The 18,471-nt window shown below is 36.7% G+C and overlaps 2 protein-coding genes across 2 annotated transcripts in view; both read left to right on the forward strand.

The window, feature by feature from the left end:
* The window catches only part of LOC122738234, an 89,705-nt gene extending 86,402 nt beyond the window's left edge, over nt 1-3,303 (forward strand). The window contains 2 exon segments of the mRNA XM_043980292.1: nt 389-412; nt 3,122-3,303. Of these exon segments, the coding sequence (XP_043836227.1) occupies nt 389-412; nt 3,122-3,303 (206 nt within the window).
* Nucleotides 3,304-13,216: 9,913 nt separating this feature from the next.
* LOC122743027 (olfactory receptor 13A1-like) lies at nt 13,217-14,146 on the forward strand. The gene has a single exon (XM_043987671.1). It carries the CDS (start codon nt 13,217-13,219, stop codon nt 14,144-14,146), a length of 930 nt encoding a protein of 309 aa, XP_043843606.1.
* Nucleotides 14,147-18,471: the final 4,325 nt, after the last annotated feature.

Genomic DNA, 18,471 nt, shown 5'->3' on the forward strand with positions numbered 1-18,471 from the left:
AAAAATATGGAGAAAAATGGTTGTAGTAAGGAAGAGGAAAGGATAGATACACACTTTACTTACCTTGAAATTTTGCTGAGGGATCAGCCTGTGGTAATAACTTTGTTTCACCTGTTTCTACAAGTAGAAAATTTCAATTAATAATCTTCCTACATACATATACTCATGAATCCTATTTTCTTCCTAGACTTCAGTACCTCGGTAAGAAATCCCAGAGAGGACTTCTGTATTGAGGCAAACATTTCTTCTGAAAATATATTTGTCTTTCATGTATTTTGGGGTATTGAAACGGAATAATCTTAAGGTATAAACTCACAGACTCATGGATTCATAGACCAAGAGAGCTAAGATTTAAGAAATCATCTAATACAAACCCCTCATTTTGCAGGTGAGGAAATGGAAGTCCAGCAAGGTAAAGAGAGTTGCATAAGATCACAGATTGGCAGAGCTAAGCCAGAAATCTAGGTCTCCTAACTTCAGTTCCAGCATGCTCTCTATTATATTACATAGTCTCATTCAATTCAATTGAATTGAATCAAGATTTTAAAAAAATGAACCATACTATGTTAGGTAATGAGGATATAAAAGGTGAAATTAGATATGGTCTTTTAGTTACCAGACTGTAAACCACTTAAAAGAAAGTATAGATATTAATGTAAAATGGTATAGTAGAATGATAACCATGAAGTCAGAGAAAGATTTGGAACCTGGCTCTGCTGCTTGCTATCTCTGTGACCTTGGACAAACCACTTCTTTTTTATCCTCATCTGTTATCTACAAAATTAGGGGGTAGGTCAATCCAGTGTTGTTTCCCGCTTGTAATCTATAATCATCAATATTAGAATGGGAGAAGTACTGTAGGACTGGAAAAATGAAATTATCTTGTTTTTGTTTTTACGAAAGGATCATAGAATAGGGTTTAAAAGTCATAGGCCAATGAACTTGACTTCAGTTACTGGCAAAATTCTAGAAACATACTATTAAAAAAGATGTTTACTGAACAACTACAAAAAGAAGCACTGAATAAGAAAGAGACAGTGAAGTGCCATCTACAAAAGGTCACATCAGATTAATCTCTCTCTCTCTCTCTCTCTCTCTCTCTCTCTCTCTCTCTCTCTCTCTCTCTCTCTCCCCCATGAGGGGAAGAGTGCAGAGACTTGCTAGGATTTTTAGTATTTAATGAACTATTTTATGCTACTCAGTGCTAAAATTTATTTTCCTATTTCTTTGTCAACTTTTAAATACCAAAAGTCTGACCCTCACTTGAGGAAAAACTTCCCAACTTTCCAAACAATTTTCAAATTATGTAAGTCTTAATCAGCACCATGGACAGCAAACACCATACTTCCCAGTTTGCTGTACTTTTTCTGACAAGTTCCGTAAAACCTCCTAATCAACTCATCAATATTATTACCAAAGGAAATAGCCATAGTATTTAGTACTTCCCTTTCCAGTTTCATGCTGTTTTGTTATCACAGGCCATGCTCCTGGAAAATAAATCCCTCTTTTTTAGTAACACCTCTATATCTGGATGTTCACCACAGCATCAAATTTCTTTAATTTGTATTTTATCAGAATCAATAAGGAGCCACTAGAGCTTTTTGAGACTGGGAGTGTTATGGTCATACCTTTGTTTTAGGAATATTACTTTGGCAAGTATATGAAGGATGTGTTGAGGAGGGGAAAATCTCAGGTGGGGATACTGATTAAGAATTTATTTCAGTAGGGCATAAGGGCCTGAATTAGAGTGTTGGATACTTGAGTGGAGAGAAGAAGATGGATATATAGAATGTTGTGGTTATGAAAATGTCAAAATCTGTCAACTAATTTGCTACAGATTGTGAAGAAGAGTGAAGAATTAAGGATTATTCTGAGTTTGTATAACTGAGTGACCATAAAGATGGTGGTGACCTCAACAGAAATAGGGTAATTACAAAAAGCAGTGCATATGGATGAAGAGAACGTAAATTTTGAACATATTGAGTTCAATATTCCTACAGGAAATTTAGTTAGAAATTTTAAATTCTCAGCTCAAGAAAGAAATTAGGGCTAGATATCTAGATCTGAGAGTTATTTGCAGAGAATAACAATTTAATTTATGGAAGTTGATGAGATGGTGAGAAACAGGGTATAGAGAAAGAAGAGAGTACTGCCAACATTAGAAAGTGCAAGAAACTTATATTAACAATTTTTAAACAATTTTTACTGCCTTCAAGATAAAATCCAAACTGCTCAATTTAAGTTATATTCATTCACCTTTATGCAGTCTATAGACATTTCACTAAAATACCTCCTCTGAATTTGGCAATCCAACTTCTTTCTTTGTATTGAAACTAAGCAATACACCCTCCTCTTTTTGCCTCTTAGAATTGCTAGTTCCCTTAAAAGCAGGTGCCATCTCCTATTCCAATAATGTACTGTACAGAAAGCATAGTACATATTGGGAGAGATACTAAGTATAGACAAGAGCTAGTCCCTGAACCCATGAAGCTTATGAATTAGTATTGTATGTTATTGACTAGGGGTACTAGAGAAGCTTCATGGGAAAAGCAACATTTGACTTGTATTTTAAAACCTAGGTTGGAGTTTATTAGGCTTAGAGCTAAAAGGAAGCTATTCCGGGCAGATAGAGTATTTACAAACTGAGACCTGAGAAAGACCTTAGCTTAAAAAGGCCAAGTTCTCGCATGGCATCTGGGGTCATTGTCCTGACCTGTGTCTTGCCATTGGACTCTCAATGACTCTGGAGGAGAGATTGAAGCTGATGACTTTGCATGGCTCTGTCTCATTTAAATCCAATTCACTTGCAAGTCAAGACATCACCCTCCTGATGTCACTGGTCCTCTTCAAGAATGGTGCACAAACAACAACAACAACAACAACAGCAGCAGCAGCAGAAGCAACAGCAACAACAGCCAAACAAACACATATATGGAAATAACGAAATATAGGCTTTATTTTTAGCATATAGAGTTTATGTGTTTGACTGGATAATAGACCTCTTGGGGAGAAATCATGAAATTAATCTGGAAATGTCACATGCCAGATTGCAAAAGAGCCTTGAATATGAGTAATCTTTATAAATATATTCTTATAAGTAAGGAATGGGTTCTCTTTTTAGCCTCCACAAAGAAACAGGAAGGTGCCTGTGAAATTGTCTATGAGGTCATTGGTGAAAATTCACCAGATGATAATTATGAAGAAATTGAGGAGACTGAACTGAAGAGTGCGGATAATGCAGAGGTGGCGATGTATGATGATGCTGCCAAAATTGAGAATACAGAAAAAGGAGAAGAGGGATAGCTTCTTGCTCAGCTTTGTATAGTAATAATAATAATCTTCCATTCACACTGCACAAGGTATTTTTCTAAGCATTTACACATATACGACTTCCTTTGTTCATCAAAACATTCCTATTAGGGGTACCTTACCAAACAGGGCAGCCCTACATATAGGAAAAGCACTGAATTTGGAGTCAATTGACCTGAGTTTGAATCCCAACCCTGTTATTTGACTGCTCTGTGGACTCAGACATGTAGTTTCTTCAACACCTCAAAGAGAAGTTTGGACCTCTGGGACTTTCTTATTCTAAATTCTGTGATACAATGAATCTCCGAAACATCCCTGCATAGAAGCCTCCAGCAGCTGCTTGCTTTGGGGAAACAGCTATTGCTATTATCCTATGGGGATAAGAAAGTCTTCTTCTATGACTGTGTTCTCAGGATTAACTAAGATTATTGTCAATCTTTGGCAGCAGGCCTGACCTGCTCACTGTAGCTCATAGTATCTCAAATTCCACCTAAATACAAAATAAACTTTTACTACAGGGGGAAGGAACTTAGAAATACAGACTATACATTAATTTTGAATAGACTGATTGAAAACTTGTTAAGTTTCCAGTAATCTTGAACTAATCAATTAAGTTCCTAAGCACACTTAAATGGTGAATTGTTTTCTTAAAAAGGAAGAAATGAAGGGAAATAGCTTGTTTGCTTTCCCTTCTTACTCTCACATACATTAACAACCCAAAAATGTATGGAAACTTTTCAGAAAAAAGTTCATGCCTCTGTCCCATTGTATCTGATCAGACTCATTCACATGCTCCTTACTTGTCAGTCCTCATGATAAAGGAGAGTATATGTTCTGAGACTTGTATAAAATCATACAGGTTAGGGTCTGGGAAGCCATCTATTTGAACTCATACCTAGGGAAAAATTCTCTTTAAATTGTTCTGATTATCGACACTGCACTTAAAGACCACAGTGCTAAAGAACTCACAACTCCCTAAGGCAGTTCATACTACTTTGGAGAACTCTAGTTAGGATAGGCAGCTAGATGGCTTAGTAGATGGAGTACCAGGCCTGGAGTCAGGGAAGACTCATCTTCATGAGTTCAAATCTGACTTCAGACACTACTAGCTGTGCAACCCTGGGCAGGTCACCTAATCCTGTTTGCATCAGTTTCCTTATTTGCAAATTGAGTGGGAAAAGGAAATGCCAATCCACTCCAGTGCCTTTGCCAAGAAAACCCCCATAACATGGTCACAAAGGGTTGGACACAACTAAAAATAATGACTGGTGTTATCAGAAGGTTTTTTCTCACATCCAACCAAAATCTGTGTCCCAGTAACTTACACCCAGTGTTCTTAGTTCTGACACTCATTGCCGACTGTGTGTGAAGTAAGTATTCAAAGAAACTAATTACTCCCCATAATATTTCTCAGGGAGTCAAATAGACTAGAGTTTGAGACCTGCCACAGACAGTAGCTATGTTACTACTGGTATATCACTTAGCCTCTCTAAGCCTCTATTTTCTCAGGTATAAAATGGGAATAATAATAGCACCTGCCTTGCAGGGTTATTGTGAGCATCCAGTGAGATAACTCCTACAAAACACTTCATGAACTTTCAAGTGCTATACAAGGGTTGCTTGATGCTTTTAAATATACCTATTTCCTTGACTGATTTTGAACAGCATGATTTTGAATGTATTCAATGTCCTTATTACATTTTCTGGAGGGCATAGATGGAGAGATGCTCATTTCTCATTCATTTTCAGGAAAGATTCAATTCTTTACAGGTCCAGAATCAGTCTCTGGGACCGAAAATGACATACAGTCTTTGGTACCCTCAGAACTTGGTTATGATGATGTGGACACCTCTGCTATTGTCCTATCTGTGTGACACATGCATGGAAGATCTTGCGTGGAGAAATGCAGTTTCCAGTCATTCATGTTTTCTATTTTAATATATCTTCTCATATGAGTTTTGTGCTTTTCCATAAATATTCTTGGAAAATCCCTCCTCTAGCATTTAAGAAAGCTTTTCTGATTTTCCACAGTCATTTCTTGATTCTTCCCCTCTCCATCACTCCCAGTAACTTGTAATTTATTTTTTATGCAGTATGTCCTGTACTTGCTTCTCTATGAAAATGTTGTACCCTTTATAGAATGAATGCTATTTAAAGGCAGGGGCCATCATGCTTTTTAAAATTTGTATCACTAATTTATAGTGAAGTACCTGACATATACTACATGTTTAATAAATGATTGTTGAATTGTCTATTATTTTGTTCAATTTTGTCTCAAAATTGGATGAAGAGGCCGATTAGGTTCCTATATAACATTATATCCCACCATGGGTGAAATGGAGTGAGGTATAAAGATGTTCAAGCCAATGAAAGAGAAAGAAACTAAGCAAGAGGTAAGGGCATGAACAAAGAAAGATTAAAATCTTGTACATAGTTCTAGTTTAGCTTCTTGTTACAATGAGCTCATTGAGTGTAAGACTTTTTTCAGAACCTCCCCAACCCAGCAACTTATTTGTTTTAATCATTCATGAACCCTTTACATGTGTAAGATATGTGAATGCTCACTTTAGATATATACATGGAGACATGTGCTATCTTAATGTATAGGGAGGCATGGATGCATACAGTCTGATATGTGGACTATACCTAAGGAGAGAAGAATCAACATGACAGCTGCAAGGAATGGGAAGGACCGCAAACCCAGGAACTACATAAATAAAATTATTTAAAAACACCACCTTTTATACAAATAAAATCAGATTCAAATAATTATAGAAATATTAATTGTTCATGGGTAGGCAGGACCAATATAATAAAAATGACTATTTTACCTAAATGAATTCATATATTCAATGGCATCCCAATTAAATTGCCTTTTTTACTGAATTAGAAAAATAATAACAAAATTATTTGGATGAAGAAAAAGTCAAGAATATCAAAGGAACCAAGGAAACATATATAAAGGAAAGAAGTTTAGTGGTACCAGATCTTAAGCTTTATTATAAAACAGCAATTATCAGAACTATATGGAATTGGCTAAGAAATACAAAGGTAGATCAGTGGAAGAGAGTAGACATACAATTTACAGCAGCAAATAAAAATAATAACCTTGTATTTGACAAATGGAAAGATGTTTTTGGGATAAGAATTCATTTTTTGGTAACAATTGTTGAGAAAACTGGAAATCAGTGTGGCAGAAACTAGGCCTAGACTAGTATCTTACATCATTTACCAAGATAAGGTCAAAATGGATATAAGACCTAGAAATAAAGAGAGATATTACAAGAAAATTAAAAGAATCTGGAGTACTGTGAAGCTGAGTACTTAATGCTTGGTACTACAGTTTCCAAGAAGGGTACAATCCTAGAATTATGTCTGTCATGCATCCAAAATATTGCTGATCCAGGGGTGTGTGTATGCATACATACATACACATATATATATATATGTATATATATATATATATATATATATATATATACACACACACATATATTCAGAACTATCCCTTAAAGAAAGAGGGCTATCTCAAACTTATACCTGCAAGCTTAACACCTTCTCACCAAATGCTTGTTATACAAAAGGTCAAACAAATAGCAAATGGTGAGTAAATCTATTTTTCCCAAGCAAAACAGCAAACAGAAATTGGAGTTTTACAAATTAGAATTAGCTACCGTACTGTGAACTAGCAAGCAACAACCAGGGCTGTTTTACTCATGACTTCCCATAGGGTAAATGTTTAGTCAGATGGGGAGCTCCCTACTGCTTTTCCTTGATTATCATTCTATTACAGTCCATAGCCTCATCTTGGCACTCTTCACTCACTGTCTGCCCTTTGTAAACCTCTCTTTCCTTCCTGCTTACTCATTGCTAATGAAGCTATAAACATGGTGTGAAGTTGTGGATGAAGACCTTTCCCATTGACATCTTTCCATTATCTTATCTTGAACTTTAATTATCCATGATGTGACTACTCTTAGGGAACTTTTAGCCCTAGATTGATCATCCACTTCTATGATCGTATTATAAGTTTTGTGAGCATTATCTTCTTTAACAATCCTATGTGCTTTATGGGTGGGTTAAATCAAGGTATGGGGCTGACATTTATTCCTCCCCTGATCCTCTGTAAAAGAATGAAGATGGCTATACTTGAAAAAAAATGTAATTAAGATGGAATCCTTTATGTCCTTTTGACATTTCTCTGGAGAGAGGGGTTTGCCTCATTCACATCTTAAGGCGACTTGGGTTAGATTAGACTTCAGATTCAGATTTTTGTAATGCCAGGCTATCACATTTGTAATAGTTCTCGACTACCATTGTCTGTAACTGTACTTTAGTCAAGATCATAATTCCTAAAAAGTATTTATCAGTGGAGGAAATGTTATTGAGAAGGTCTAGTTTTCCCTTTGGATTATAAATTCTTTGAGAGTAGAACCACATCTTCATAGCAATCCAGACAAAAAGCCTATCTTCCAACCATCATTGCTTCAAATGCAAATATATGAAGAAACCAGACTTTTTCCTTAGGGAGGAATGGCATTAACAGATTGGTTTTTGGCTTGAAAAGCAATTATATGAACACCTATTACAAATGGGTTTTTTACATGGAAATACTTTAAAATATTTTCCAGCTAATTCCCTAAGAAGTGTCAAGGACATTTAGCTAGTGTTTCTGTAGTGCACTCAAAGTATACTCAAAGACAGAAAAAGTTGTTTGCTCAGTATTCTTAGTCCTAGTTCTCAAACCTAAGTCAATTATGTAGAGTTGAAGGTTCCTTTTTTGATCACTATAATTTTTATAGCTTTTAACAATCTATGATGTCAATTTCATATAGAGGAACTCATGAAGAAATTCTCTAGACATAGAACCTTGTTTATTTTATGAGAATAAAGCAACCACACTTGAACTTAATTGATCCTTCAGGAGCTTTTAGGAGAAGTTCCTTGAGGAATATTTCCCAGATGACCTCACTAAAAATACAAAGAGCTGGCCATTCTGTGACAATTTCAGCCATTTTCATTTTAAAGGCCAAAATAAGAAAGGAACAGGGTAGAGGCAAAGCCACTTTAATAATATCATATCCCACTATTTCTAAGAGAGTGAGAAGTTCATTTCTTATTCCTTCAAGAAGGTAAGTTTTTCACTTGTAGAGACAAAACGGTTAGGAAAAATACATCTTAATAGTAAGTGACAAGAACACTTGATTTGGAGTGGGGAGACCTGAGTTCAAATCCTGACTCTGCTGTTTATGACCTTTGTTATCTTGGGCAAGTTCCTTGGCCTCCCTGGGCATAACTTTTGTCATCTGTAAAAGGAATGAAAGCTTCCAAGGTCCCTTCCAGATCAAGATCCTGTGACCATTCACCTATATTTCTGTTTTATGATAAAAAAAATAAAAGGCAGCAACAACCCCTTTGGTTTATTTTTTTAAGCAGAATTATGTGCTTTAATTTAATTTAATTTAATTTAAGCAGAAGTAAGATTTCACTGCTGTCTGTTAAATGATTTTTTTTTTAGTGAGGCAATTGGGATTAAGTGACTTGCCCAGGGTCACACAGCCAGCAAGTGTTAAGTGTCTGAGGCCGGATTTGAACTCAGGTACTCCTGACTCCAGGGCCGGTGCTCTATCCACTGTGCCATCTAGCTGCCCCTGTTAAATGATTTTTTAAAAGCTCCTGTTCTTAAATTAATTATAGTATTCTTCATCCCCCATACCAGAAAGTAACCAAAGAGTAATCTCTACCCACACCTGCTACTAATTGTACAACAAATATTTGCACTTGATCTCAGGAGGAAATGAGAGGGACCCCAGTACAATGTGCTTTGGGTTTTTAATATAGGCCATGGAGCAGCAAATCCTGTACTGGTCTGTTAGCCTGCTGATTCAGCAAGGAAACCTCCTTTCTGCATTTCCTGTAGAAATCTGGTGCAACTCAGATTTGAGCTCTTATTAACTCAACAGCTGCTATTCTAAGTAGTTGCAATTACTTTTCTCAGCATTTCTAAGACCCAAGTAGAAGGAGGATATCACAGGGTCACGAATCTAAGACTGGACGGGACCTCATAGACCCTCTATCCCAATCTGTTCATTTTACATTTGATGGAAACTGAGGCTCAGGGAGACAATGGTCATATATGCAGGAAGAGTCATGGGTGGGATTTGAACTCAGGTCCTCTGACTTCAAGGTCAGCATATTCTTCACTCTACCACAATAAGAATGAAAGAGTAATAAGCAAACACAGGAATGGTCTTGGGGGCTTTATTTCCTCTCTATGGTGGTAGTATATTCCAGTTTGAAGACAGGAGATTGTCATCAATGGCATGATACTGACATTCTCTAGTTCACAAATTCATTATTTCCCCAAAATTCAGGTTGTTTAGACAAATACTTTCCTATAGAAGTGATATTAGCCATGGTGGTCAGATTCCCAGACCAGTGCACAAAAGCCTATTTAACTTGTCATGCATCAGAGATAGCTATGCCTTCAACTTATTCTCAAAGAATTATGGAACCAAAGCACCTTTTGTAACCATGTTTCCATGGAATGTCCGGGGTTCTAACACCAGGAACATATACCCTCTCTGCCCTTCCCTGAATGGAACTGGGGGTAACCCCAGTTCAAAATGTGTTTGTTGTAGTGGAAATAACACTAGAGTTAGAGGACCTGAATCACAAACCAATTTTATTAGTTTACCCTCAAGCAAATCTTTTTGTTTATTTTGGCCTCAGTTTCCTCATCTGTAAAATGAAAAGCAAATCTTATCCTACAGGTAACTAGCTTTAAAACAATATATCGATAACTGTATTTGATAGAATTGGCTCCTTTCACTACCCTGTGTGTTTTATTTTGTGCATTGAAAACATTACTCTAAGGAGGGGTCCTTAGATTCTATCATTTGCTGCCAAAGGGGTCCATGTCTTAAAAAGGTTAAGGTCCAAGGGATTTATAAACTCCCTTTCAGCTCAAAATTCGATTATAGTCCAGGGGACATCTAGGTGGCACAGTGGATAAAGTACTGGTCCTGGATTCAGGAGGACCTGAGTTCAAATCCGGCCCCAGACACTTGACATTTACTAGCTGTGTGACCCTGGGCAAGTCACTTAACCCTAATTGCCCCGCAAAAAAAAAAGAAAGAAAAGAAAAAAAGAAAACAAAAGAAAGAAAATTTTCTTATAGTTCAGATGAAAACAGGAGTTTCAGCTAATTGGGGATTAGAGGATGAGGTTTTTTTGGTGATTTTGACTCATCTGCAATTTATAGTCCCAGGGAACCATCAAGGGGTTACTGAGAGATTTGCATGCTGTCATATTCCTTGCTACTCTTCATAGTTCCTATTGGGCAGAGTGGGTTATGTTGGGACAATCTGTAATTAATTAATCATAATAGCTCCCACATCCTATGCTTTAAAGTTTGCAAAGTGCTTAACACATATTATCTCTTTACCAATATCCCAGGAGCCTTTTATATCTCTATTTTACAGATTAGGAAATTGAGGCAAATAGAGGTTAAGTGTCTTTTTTACCTATAGTTATATAGCTAGTAAGTATCTGAGGCCATATCTGAATGCAGGTCTTTCTGACTCCAGGTCTAGATATACATCCACTCCACCATCTAAGTGCCTCCAAAAATTAAAAGGAAAAGAACAAGCAAATTACTTGGAAGCAGAGGATCCAAATTTTGGTTATGGCTCCACCATTGCTATCTATGTGACCTTGGGAAAGTCATTCAGTAGCTGATGTGAGTCAATCAACCAACATTTATTAAGCACCTACTATATTCTGGATACTGTGTTAAGTGTTGGAGATACAAACAAAGAGAAATGACAATCCCCAGGGACTAAAGAGCTCACATTTTAATGGGGGTTCAATGTGTAAAAAACTGTGAACCAACATGATCTAGACAGAATAAACTGGAGAAAATCAAAAGAGGAAAAGAGATATAGTTAGCAAGGGGACTGTATCAGGAACCAGAATCAGAAAACCTAGGTTATAGTTTGACTGTTATTCTTTAGGTACAAGGCCTTGAGGAAGTAATTTAATACAGATCCCCATTTTCTCATCTGTAAAATGGGGACAATAATAGTACCTACCTCTCAGAATTGTGAATGTCAAATGAAATAATATAATAGCTGCAGAGATCAGAAGTAAGTTGGCTAACAGCTATGTGTGAATGTTATTCTTGGTCAGCTTTATGGTATGGAGGTGAATGTATTTAACTAAAGAACAAGAGCTTAAAAACAATATTATGTTTTACAGTGTTTAAAGTGTAATGTAAACTTCAGCTATTTTAAATGCACTGAGACTTCTTGGAGTTTGGCCCTCTCAGGTTTCTGAATAGGCTCACTCACACTGAATATTTTGGGTGGGGCTTTACAGACATCTCAGGGGCAGCTAGGCAGTTCAGTGGATAATGTGTTGAGCCTGGAGTCAGGAAGACTCATCTTCCTGAGTTCGAATTTGGCCTGATACACTAGCTGAGTGACCCTGGGCAAGTCAGTTCATGCTATTTGCCTCAGTTTCCTCATATGTCAAATGAGCTAGAGAAGAAAATGGTAAACTGATCCAATCTTTGCAGAAAAATCCCACATAAGGTCACAATGAGTCATATATGACTGAACTGAACTTATAGACATTTCATATCCTTCACTCTTTCTGAATTCAGTACATTATTCCTTGGTAAAATAAGAAAAAACTTAGAATACAGTTTTGACTTTGAATTAGTATAGTTACCTTAAACCTCTAAAAGAGTTTGTCTTTAACTTCCATTTTCTTTTTCTTTTTTGGGGGGGGCATTGGAAGAGGAAGGAGAAAGACAATTGTTGCTGTTTTTTGGTAGCTTACAGAATAGTTGAATGTCTTCTGAGAGAAAACTAAAAGAAGTTTACATTGAATCTTTTTTTTTTTTACATTGAATCTTTAGTAATATTGAGCTAGATTAATGTAGTATTTTAAGGTATACCAAACACTTTGTTTTAAATAATTCTGTGAGGTACGTATTACAATTGTTATTATCTTTATTTTGCTGATGTGAAAACCAAAGCTCAGAGAAGCAAAAATATGTTGTCCAAGGCCACTTCGCTAGTATGAGTCAGAGATAAATTTAGGCCCTAGACTCTGGATTCTACAGCCTGTGTCCTTTCCACTATACTGTGATAGAAAGGAGACCTACAAGATATTGAAGATATGGACTCTTCCCTTGAAGAGAATACTACTACTACTACTACTACTACTACCACCACCACCACCACCATTACTACTACTACCTGACTAACATTTATACAGTACTTTAAGGTTTACAAAGTACTTTACAAATAGTATCTCATTTGATCCTCAAGACTAACCCTGAGAGATAGATACTATTGTTAGCCCCATTTTACAGTTGAGGAAAATGAGGCAGAGAGAGGTTATGTGATTTGACTACAGTTGCACAGCTAGAAAATGTATGAGTCAGGATTTGAACGCCAGTCTTCCCATCTCCAGGCTCAGTGTTCTATCTACTTCACTATTTAGCTGCCTCCTGAGGAATGAAATACAAAACAATAAGAACAAAGCAAAATAAAACAATGGGGCAGAAGAAAAGTGAGAGGGTAAAGAAAGGAATTTGGGAAAGGCCAGTGAGTGTGGAAAGTGCTAGGGAAGAGACTGAACCTTTTGATAATCTCATTTGGACCATAGATCAGTGTCATTGTTTTATTAAGTGATTCTTGGGGTGAATTGCTAACAATTACACATTTTCTTTTTTACAATTACACTTTCTAACTCAGACATGATAACATTTTTCAGCTTTAATTCAAACTTCTTCCTCATTTCTCTGCTAAAACTCAGCTGAATTATCCGGTCCTCTGTGAGGAAGCCTCCACTGTGTCACTTTCTCTGGATGATTCAAGAGGAATCTCTGCATCAAATGGAGCTGAGCAACCAAACACTGGTGACAGAATTCATTCTACAGGGGTTTTCAGAGACACCTCAACTCCAGCTGTTTCTATTTATCTCTTTCCTCTTTCTTTACCTCATGGCCCTCACTGGCAACATGCTCATTGTCATGGCTATCTGTCTGGACTCAAATCTCCATACTCCCATGTATTTTTTCCTTGCCAACTTGGCTATCATAGACATAGGCTGCACATCGACAGTTCTGCCAAAGTTGTTGGAAAACCTTGCTGTGGAGAAGCAATCCATTTCATTTCATGGTTGCATGACTCAGTTATATTTCTTCTCTTGTTTTTTGGGGACTGAGCTCCTCCTCTTCACAGCCATGGCTTATGATAGGTATGTGGCCATCTGTCACCCCTTACATTATAGTACCATGATGAACAAGATGGTTTGCATGCTCCTAGTGGGCAGCGTGTGGGCCACCGGCACTCTCAGCTCATCATTACAAACTGGCCTGATGGTACGATTAACTTTCTGTGGTCCCAATCAAATTAATCACTTCCTGTGTGAAGTCCCCACTTTGCTATTGCTCTCTTGCAGCTCCACACACCTGAACAACATCATGATAGTCATTGCAGATGTGTACTTTGGTGTTGTCAGTTTTGTGCTCACTATGGTATCCTATGGTTTCATCATCTCCAACATCCTGAAGATCCGTACCACAGAAGGCAAGAAGAAAGCCTTCTCCACCTGCTCCTCCCACCTCATTGTTGTCACCATATATTATACCACAATCACGTACACGTATATGCTTCCAGGCTCCAGTTCTTCAATGGATAATGGCAAAGTGGTGGCTCTTTTGTACACCACAGTCAGTCCCACTTTAAACCCTCTCATCTACACACTGAGGAATAAGGATTTCCAAACAGCCCTCAAAAAAATATTTCCATCGATTCGGTAAATTATTAGAATTGTGCAAGATGATTTCCTTGGAATGTTATTCCTAAAGACTATTATGAAATCTAGATACAAGAGAAAGTGTTTTTAAGAATGTCTTCATTTAAATTTATATAATGTTTTCTTTGTCTTGTAAATGCATTGTCATTGAAAGTCTTTCATTACCTAGTACCTAATCTCTCCCACCTTTCTAGGCTTCTTATACCTTGTTGTGTTATTTACTTGTGTCCAACTTTTCATGATTCCGTGGACCCTACTGTCCATGAGGTTTTCTTGTAAAAGGTACTGAAGTGGTTTGCCATTTCCTTTTCCAGTGGATTAAGGCAAACCACAGTTAAATAGTTTACCCAGGGTTATACAGCTAGTAATACTTGTCTGAGGCTGGATATGAACTTAGTTCTTCCTGACTCCAGGCCCAGTCCTTTCTCCACTGAACCACTTCTGTTCCTTGAAAAACAGAGGTCAAATGACTTGCCAAATTTGAACTCAGGTCTTCCTAACTCCTGACCTAGCATTCTATCTACTGAGTCATCTAGCTGCCCCTTCTACCTTGATCCCTACCAAATACTCTTTGATCCAGTGACACTGACCTCCTTGCTGTTCCATCAATAAACACTCATCTTTTGGCTGTGAGTATTTTATCTGGATGACGTCTGTGCCTTTAATGTGCTTCCTCCTAATCTCTACCACCTGACTTCCTTGGATTCCTTCAAGTTCCAATGGAAGTTCTACCTTCTCCAGGAAGTATTGCCCAACCATCCTTAATTCAAATGCCTTCCTTCTGTTAATTATTTCCTATTTATCCTGTAGGGCAATGAGGTGGTACAGTGGATAGAGGGTTGGACCTGGAGATAGGACTCCTTTTTATAAGTTCAAATATGGTCTCAGGTACTTACTACATGTGTGACCCTGAGCAAGTCATTTAACCTTGTTTGCCTTGCTTTCCTTTTCTGTAAAATTAGCTTGAGAAGGAAATGGCAAACCATTTCAGTATCTTTGTCAAGAAAATCCTAAATGGGGTCACAAAAAATTGGCATGACTGAAATGACTTAACAACAATATTCATCCCATTCATAGCTTATTTATTCATAGTTGTTTATTTTCTCCCTCCCTCCTTGTGGAAGGGACTGTCATTTCCATTTTTTTGGTATTCTTAGTCCTTAGTACAGTGACTGGCACATAGTAGGTGCTTAGCAAATATTTATTGACTGATAAACTCTGAGTATTATGCTTGGATGTTTACCTAATGTCTTCAAACAACACACCATTCACTACTTACCTGTAGGGAACCATAGTAAACATATCATCATTGTCTACAAAGTTGCCTTGAGAGGTAATGGACTCCTGATCTTTGGGGGCCTTCAAGTAGAGACTTGATGACCACGTGTGAGGGACATTGCAGAGTAGGTTATGGCCTTAGGGATGGGTTGGGTGGAATAGCTTCTGATTTCACCAACTTTCTTTCCAAATATATCATTTTCTTTAACCTACTCAAAGAAACTTTTCATGAAGATCTACTTTGTTTCCAGTTCTTTACTATCACAAAAAATACTGTTATGGATATTTTGGTGTAAATGAAACTTTTATTCTCATTGATGGCCTCTGGTCCTTATTTTATAATGTTCAGTTGTTGCCTAATTCATATGTTGCTGTTATTCTTACTCATTGTAGCCATTGGGCATATATGTTGTTTCCCTGAATATGTTTCCTTTATAATTCAATGGTTCATATGTCTTCCCATTCTTTTCTGTATTCCTTGTATTTTTATAATAGAATAATACATTCATTTAGCACAACTTGTTTAGTAATTGCTCAGTAGGTGGCCATGTACCTTGCTTCTAGTTATTATTATTATTTTTTGTATTATAGAAAATATTGCTGTAAACATGTTTTTGGGGGGAGGCATATGAGACCTTTATAAAAATAATAGACTTCTTTTGGCTTTTTATTTAGCAGTGGGACTTCTGAATCAAAGCATATAGTTATTTTATTCCTATTCTTAACATTAGTCTAAATTACTTTCCAAAATGATTGGTTCAATTAAAGTTCCAACAGCCATACATAAATGTGTACCACTCCTTCAACATTTGCTGAATGAGAAGTGAAACCTCAGGTTTGTTTTTCCAACTAGAAGGACTAGAATTTGAGAATACCATAGAAGACCAAACACATGTTTTTGTTTCAATAGATGCATCTGGTGCTTTGCGTTTATCTTATTATAAGGGATTTGGAATATTTCTTTCATTTAGCTGTTAATAATGTACAGTTCTTTTTTAGAGAACTATTCCTTTGACTACTTTTCTACTGGAGAATGGCTTTGGGTCTTGTGTGTCTGTTAGTTACCTATAGAACTTGGATATCTGACTCTTATCATAGATGTGTGATAAAATATTTCCCCCAGTTTCCCTTCTTATCCTTGTAACATTAATATTCTTGGTGCAAATGCTTTCATTTTCATATAGTCAATTAAAAATTACCTTGCAATAATTGGATCTATTTTACTGACCAACAGGTAAAGGAGTGATTGTTGCTTCCCTTTTCCTCACAAAGACACCACAATCCTTTCCAAATTCTAATGCCTTTGATGAATAGGAAATAAGTTTACTTTGATTCTAGAGTTTATACAAAAACCCTATAAACTAGAAATATTTTGGAGCTGGTTCACTGCTGTTCTGTTGAGCAAATGTTTTTTTAAAATTCTGTATAACTCAATTTACACATCTGGAGAACAAGAAATTGTTGTTTTTCTATAATAGTAGAATGAATTGCATACATTACCAGAAAATGATTTAAAGTATTTGGGAGGGATAGCTAAAAGATAAAATTGTAGTCATATAAAATTGTGATCCCTTAATTGCCAATTCAAATAAATCAAATTTACCTCCACATTTTAGTCAACTTAAGTCAGATGAATTATGGTTGCTAGCCAGGTAAATATTATGCCCATATGGTGGCATAATGAAGGGTCATTCTCTTTGCCTGAGGAGAGGTATTGAGCTTCCTACCCCTGAAGGGAAGTCTTTAATCAGAGATTTTATGGTGGTTTATATACTGATTTTGCAAACTGGATTGCTGCTTTAGCTATCACAGGAGATGACCTTTGAACTCTCTTTGAACTCTGAGCTTCTATGATTCTGCCCTGACTTCAGGGTCCATTTACACCCACAGATGTATAGGGAGAGATTTTCAGCTATGATGGCATAACCAGTGATTTGTTTTAGGTTTCTCTCTGCCTTTTCACATCATAACAGGGAAAAAAGTACATTAAATCATGTGAAAGGTAACCATCATAAGAAGAATAGGAAAGGGGTCTCTCCTTGAAGGTAAATACAGCCAAATACCATTAAAAGTATGCATTATTTTTCATTGAATTGCAACATATGAAAGTACAAAGTAGAAGAGAATATGGATGTCCTAATGGCATGTCCCATTTCTATTCCCCAAACTTGTTCTAAAGACTCCAAGCCTGGGACACTGTATAATGCCAGCTCCAGGTCTAGCTCCATGCAGAATAAAGCTACCTAGCCTACTGCTATCCCCAGGATTCCCATGTGACATATGTTACTGACTGGCTAAGACCTCTTCATCATGGGAAGATTTGTACATTCAACACAATCCTATCCACACCCAGACTCCATGTGGAACCTACTAATACCTCTGATCTGGCACTAGCAATTCCTGAGGCCTCTACCTCTCCCCAGTCCAAATATCCAACCTGTTCCTTGAATGCCACACAATGCCTGATGTTAACATCCAGCCCAAAGTTGAAGGGACCAAAGGAGGAGATCAACAGGGATTAGCCTACTTTGTTCCTACCTGAAACCAAAAAAAGAACATATTTATACTGAGGACTGATTAAAGGAAGGGACACATGGAAAAGTCAACAAAAGAACTGATAAAATTATAAGAGATGAATAATCATGAAAAGGAACCAAAATAATGAATAAATATTATTGCAAAAAGGAAATAATTTTGAAAATCCACAATAAAGGGGGAAATTTTGTAATGAATCCATGTCCCAGAAATGATAGTGGAACAGGTAAAAAAAAGTCCAGAGAGAATTAAATAAGAAATAAGCATGCAAACCTGAATTCAATTTGAGCTCTCAAAACCAAAATTGGTAATCTAAAGAACCATTTCAAGAATTTAGAAAAAAAGAAAAAAAATCCTGCAATAGTATTTCTTTTTGACAAAGAGATCAGTGGATTCCGAATGCAAATATTTTTGGATAAACTCAAAAGACAAGAAGGTTTGAAAAATACATGACCTTTCCACATTCCATGGGAACTGAACTAGGAGAGTGCAAAGATGTATTGTAACTGAATAAAT

The sequence above is a fragment of the Dromiciops gliroides genome, chromosome 2, assembly GCF_019393635.1.
Source record: "Dromiciops gliroides isolate mDroGli1 chromosome 2, mDroGli1.pri, whole genome shotgun sequence".
Taxonomy (NCBI): Eukaryota; Metazoa; Chordata; class Mammalia; order Microbiotheria; family Microbiotheriidae; genus Dromiciops; species Dromiciops gliroides.

What these genes read in the sequence shown, in the direction of transcription:
- LOC122743027 (XM_043987671.1), top strand. Translation starts at nt 13,217, where the DNA reads ATGGAGCTGAGCAACCAAACACTGGTGACAGAATTCATTCTACAGGGG.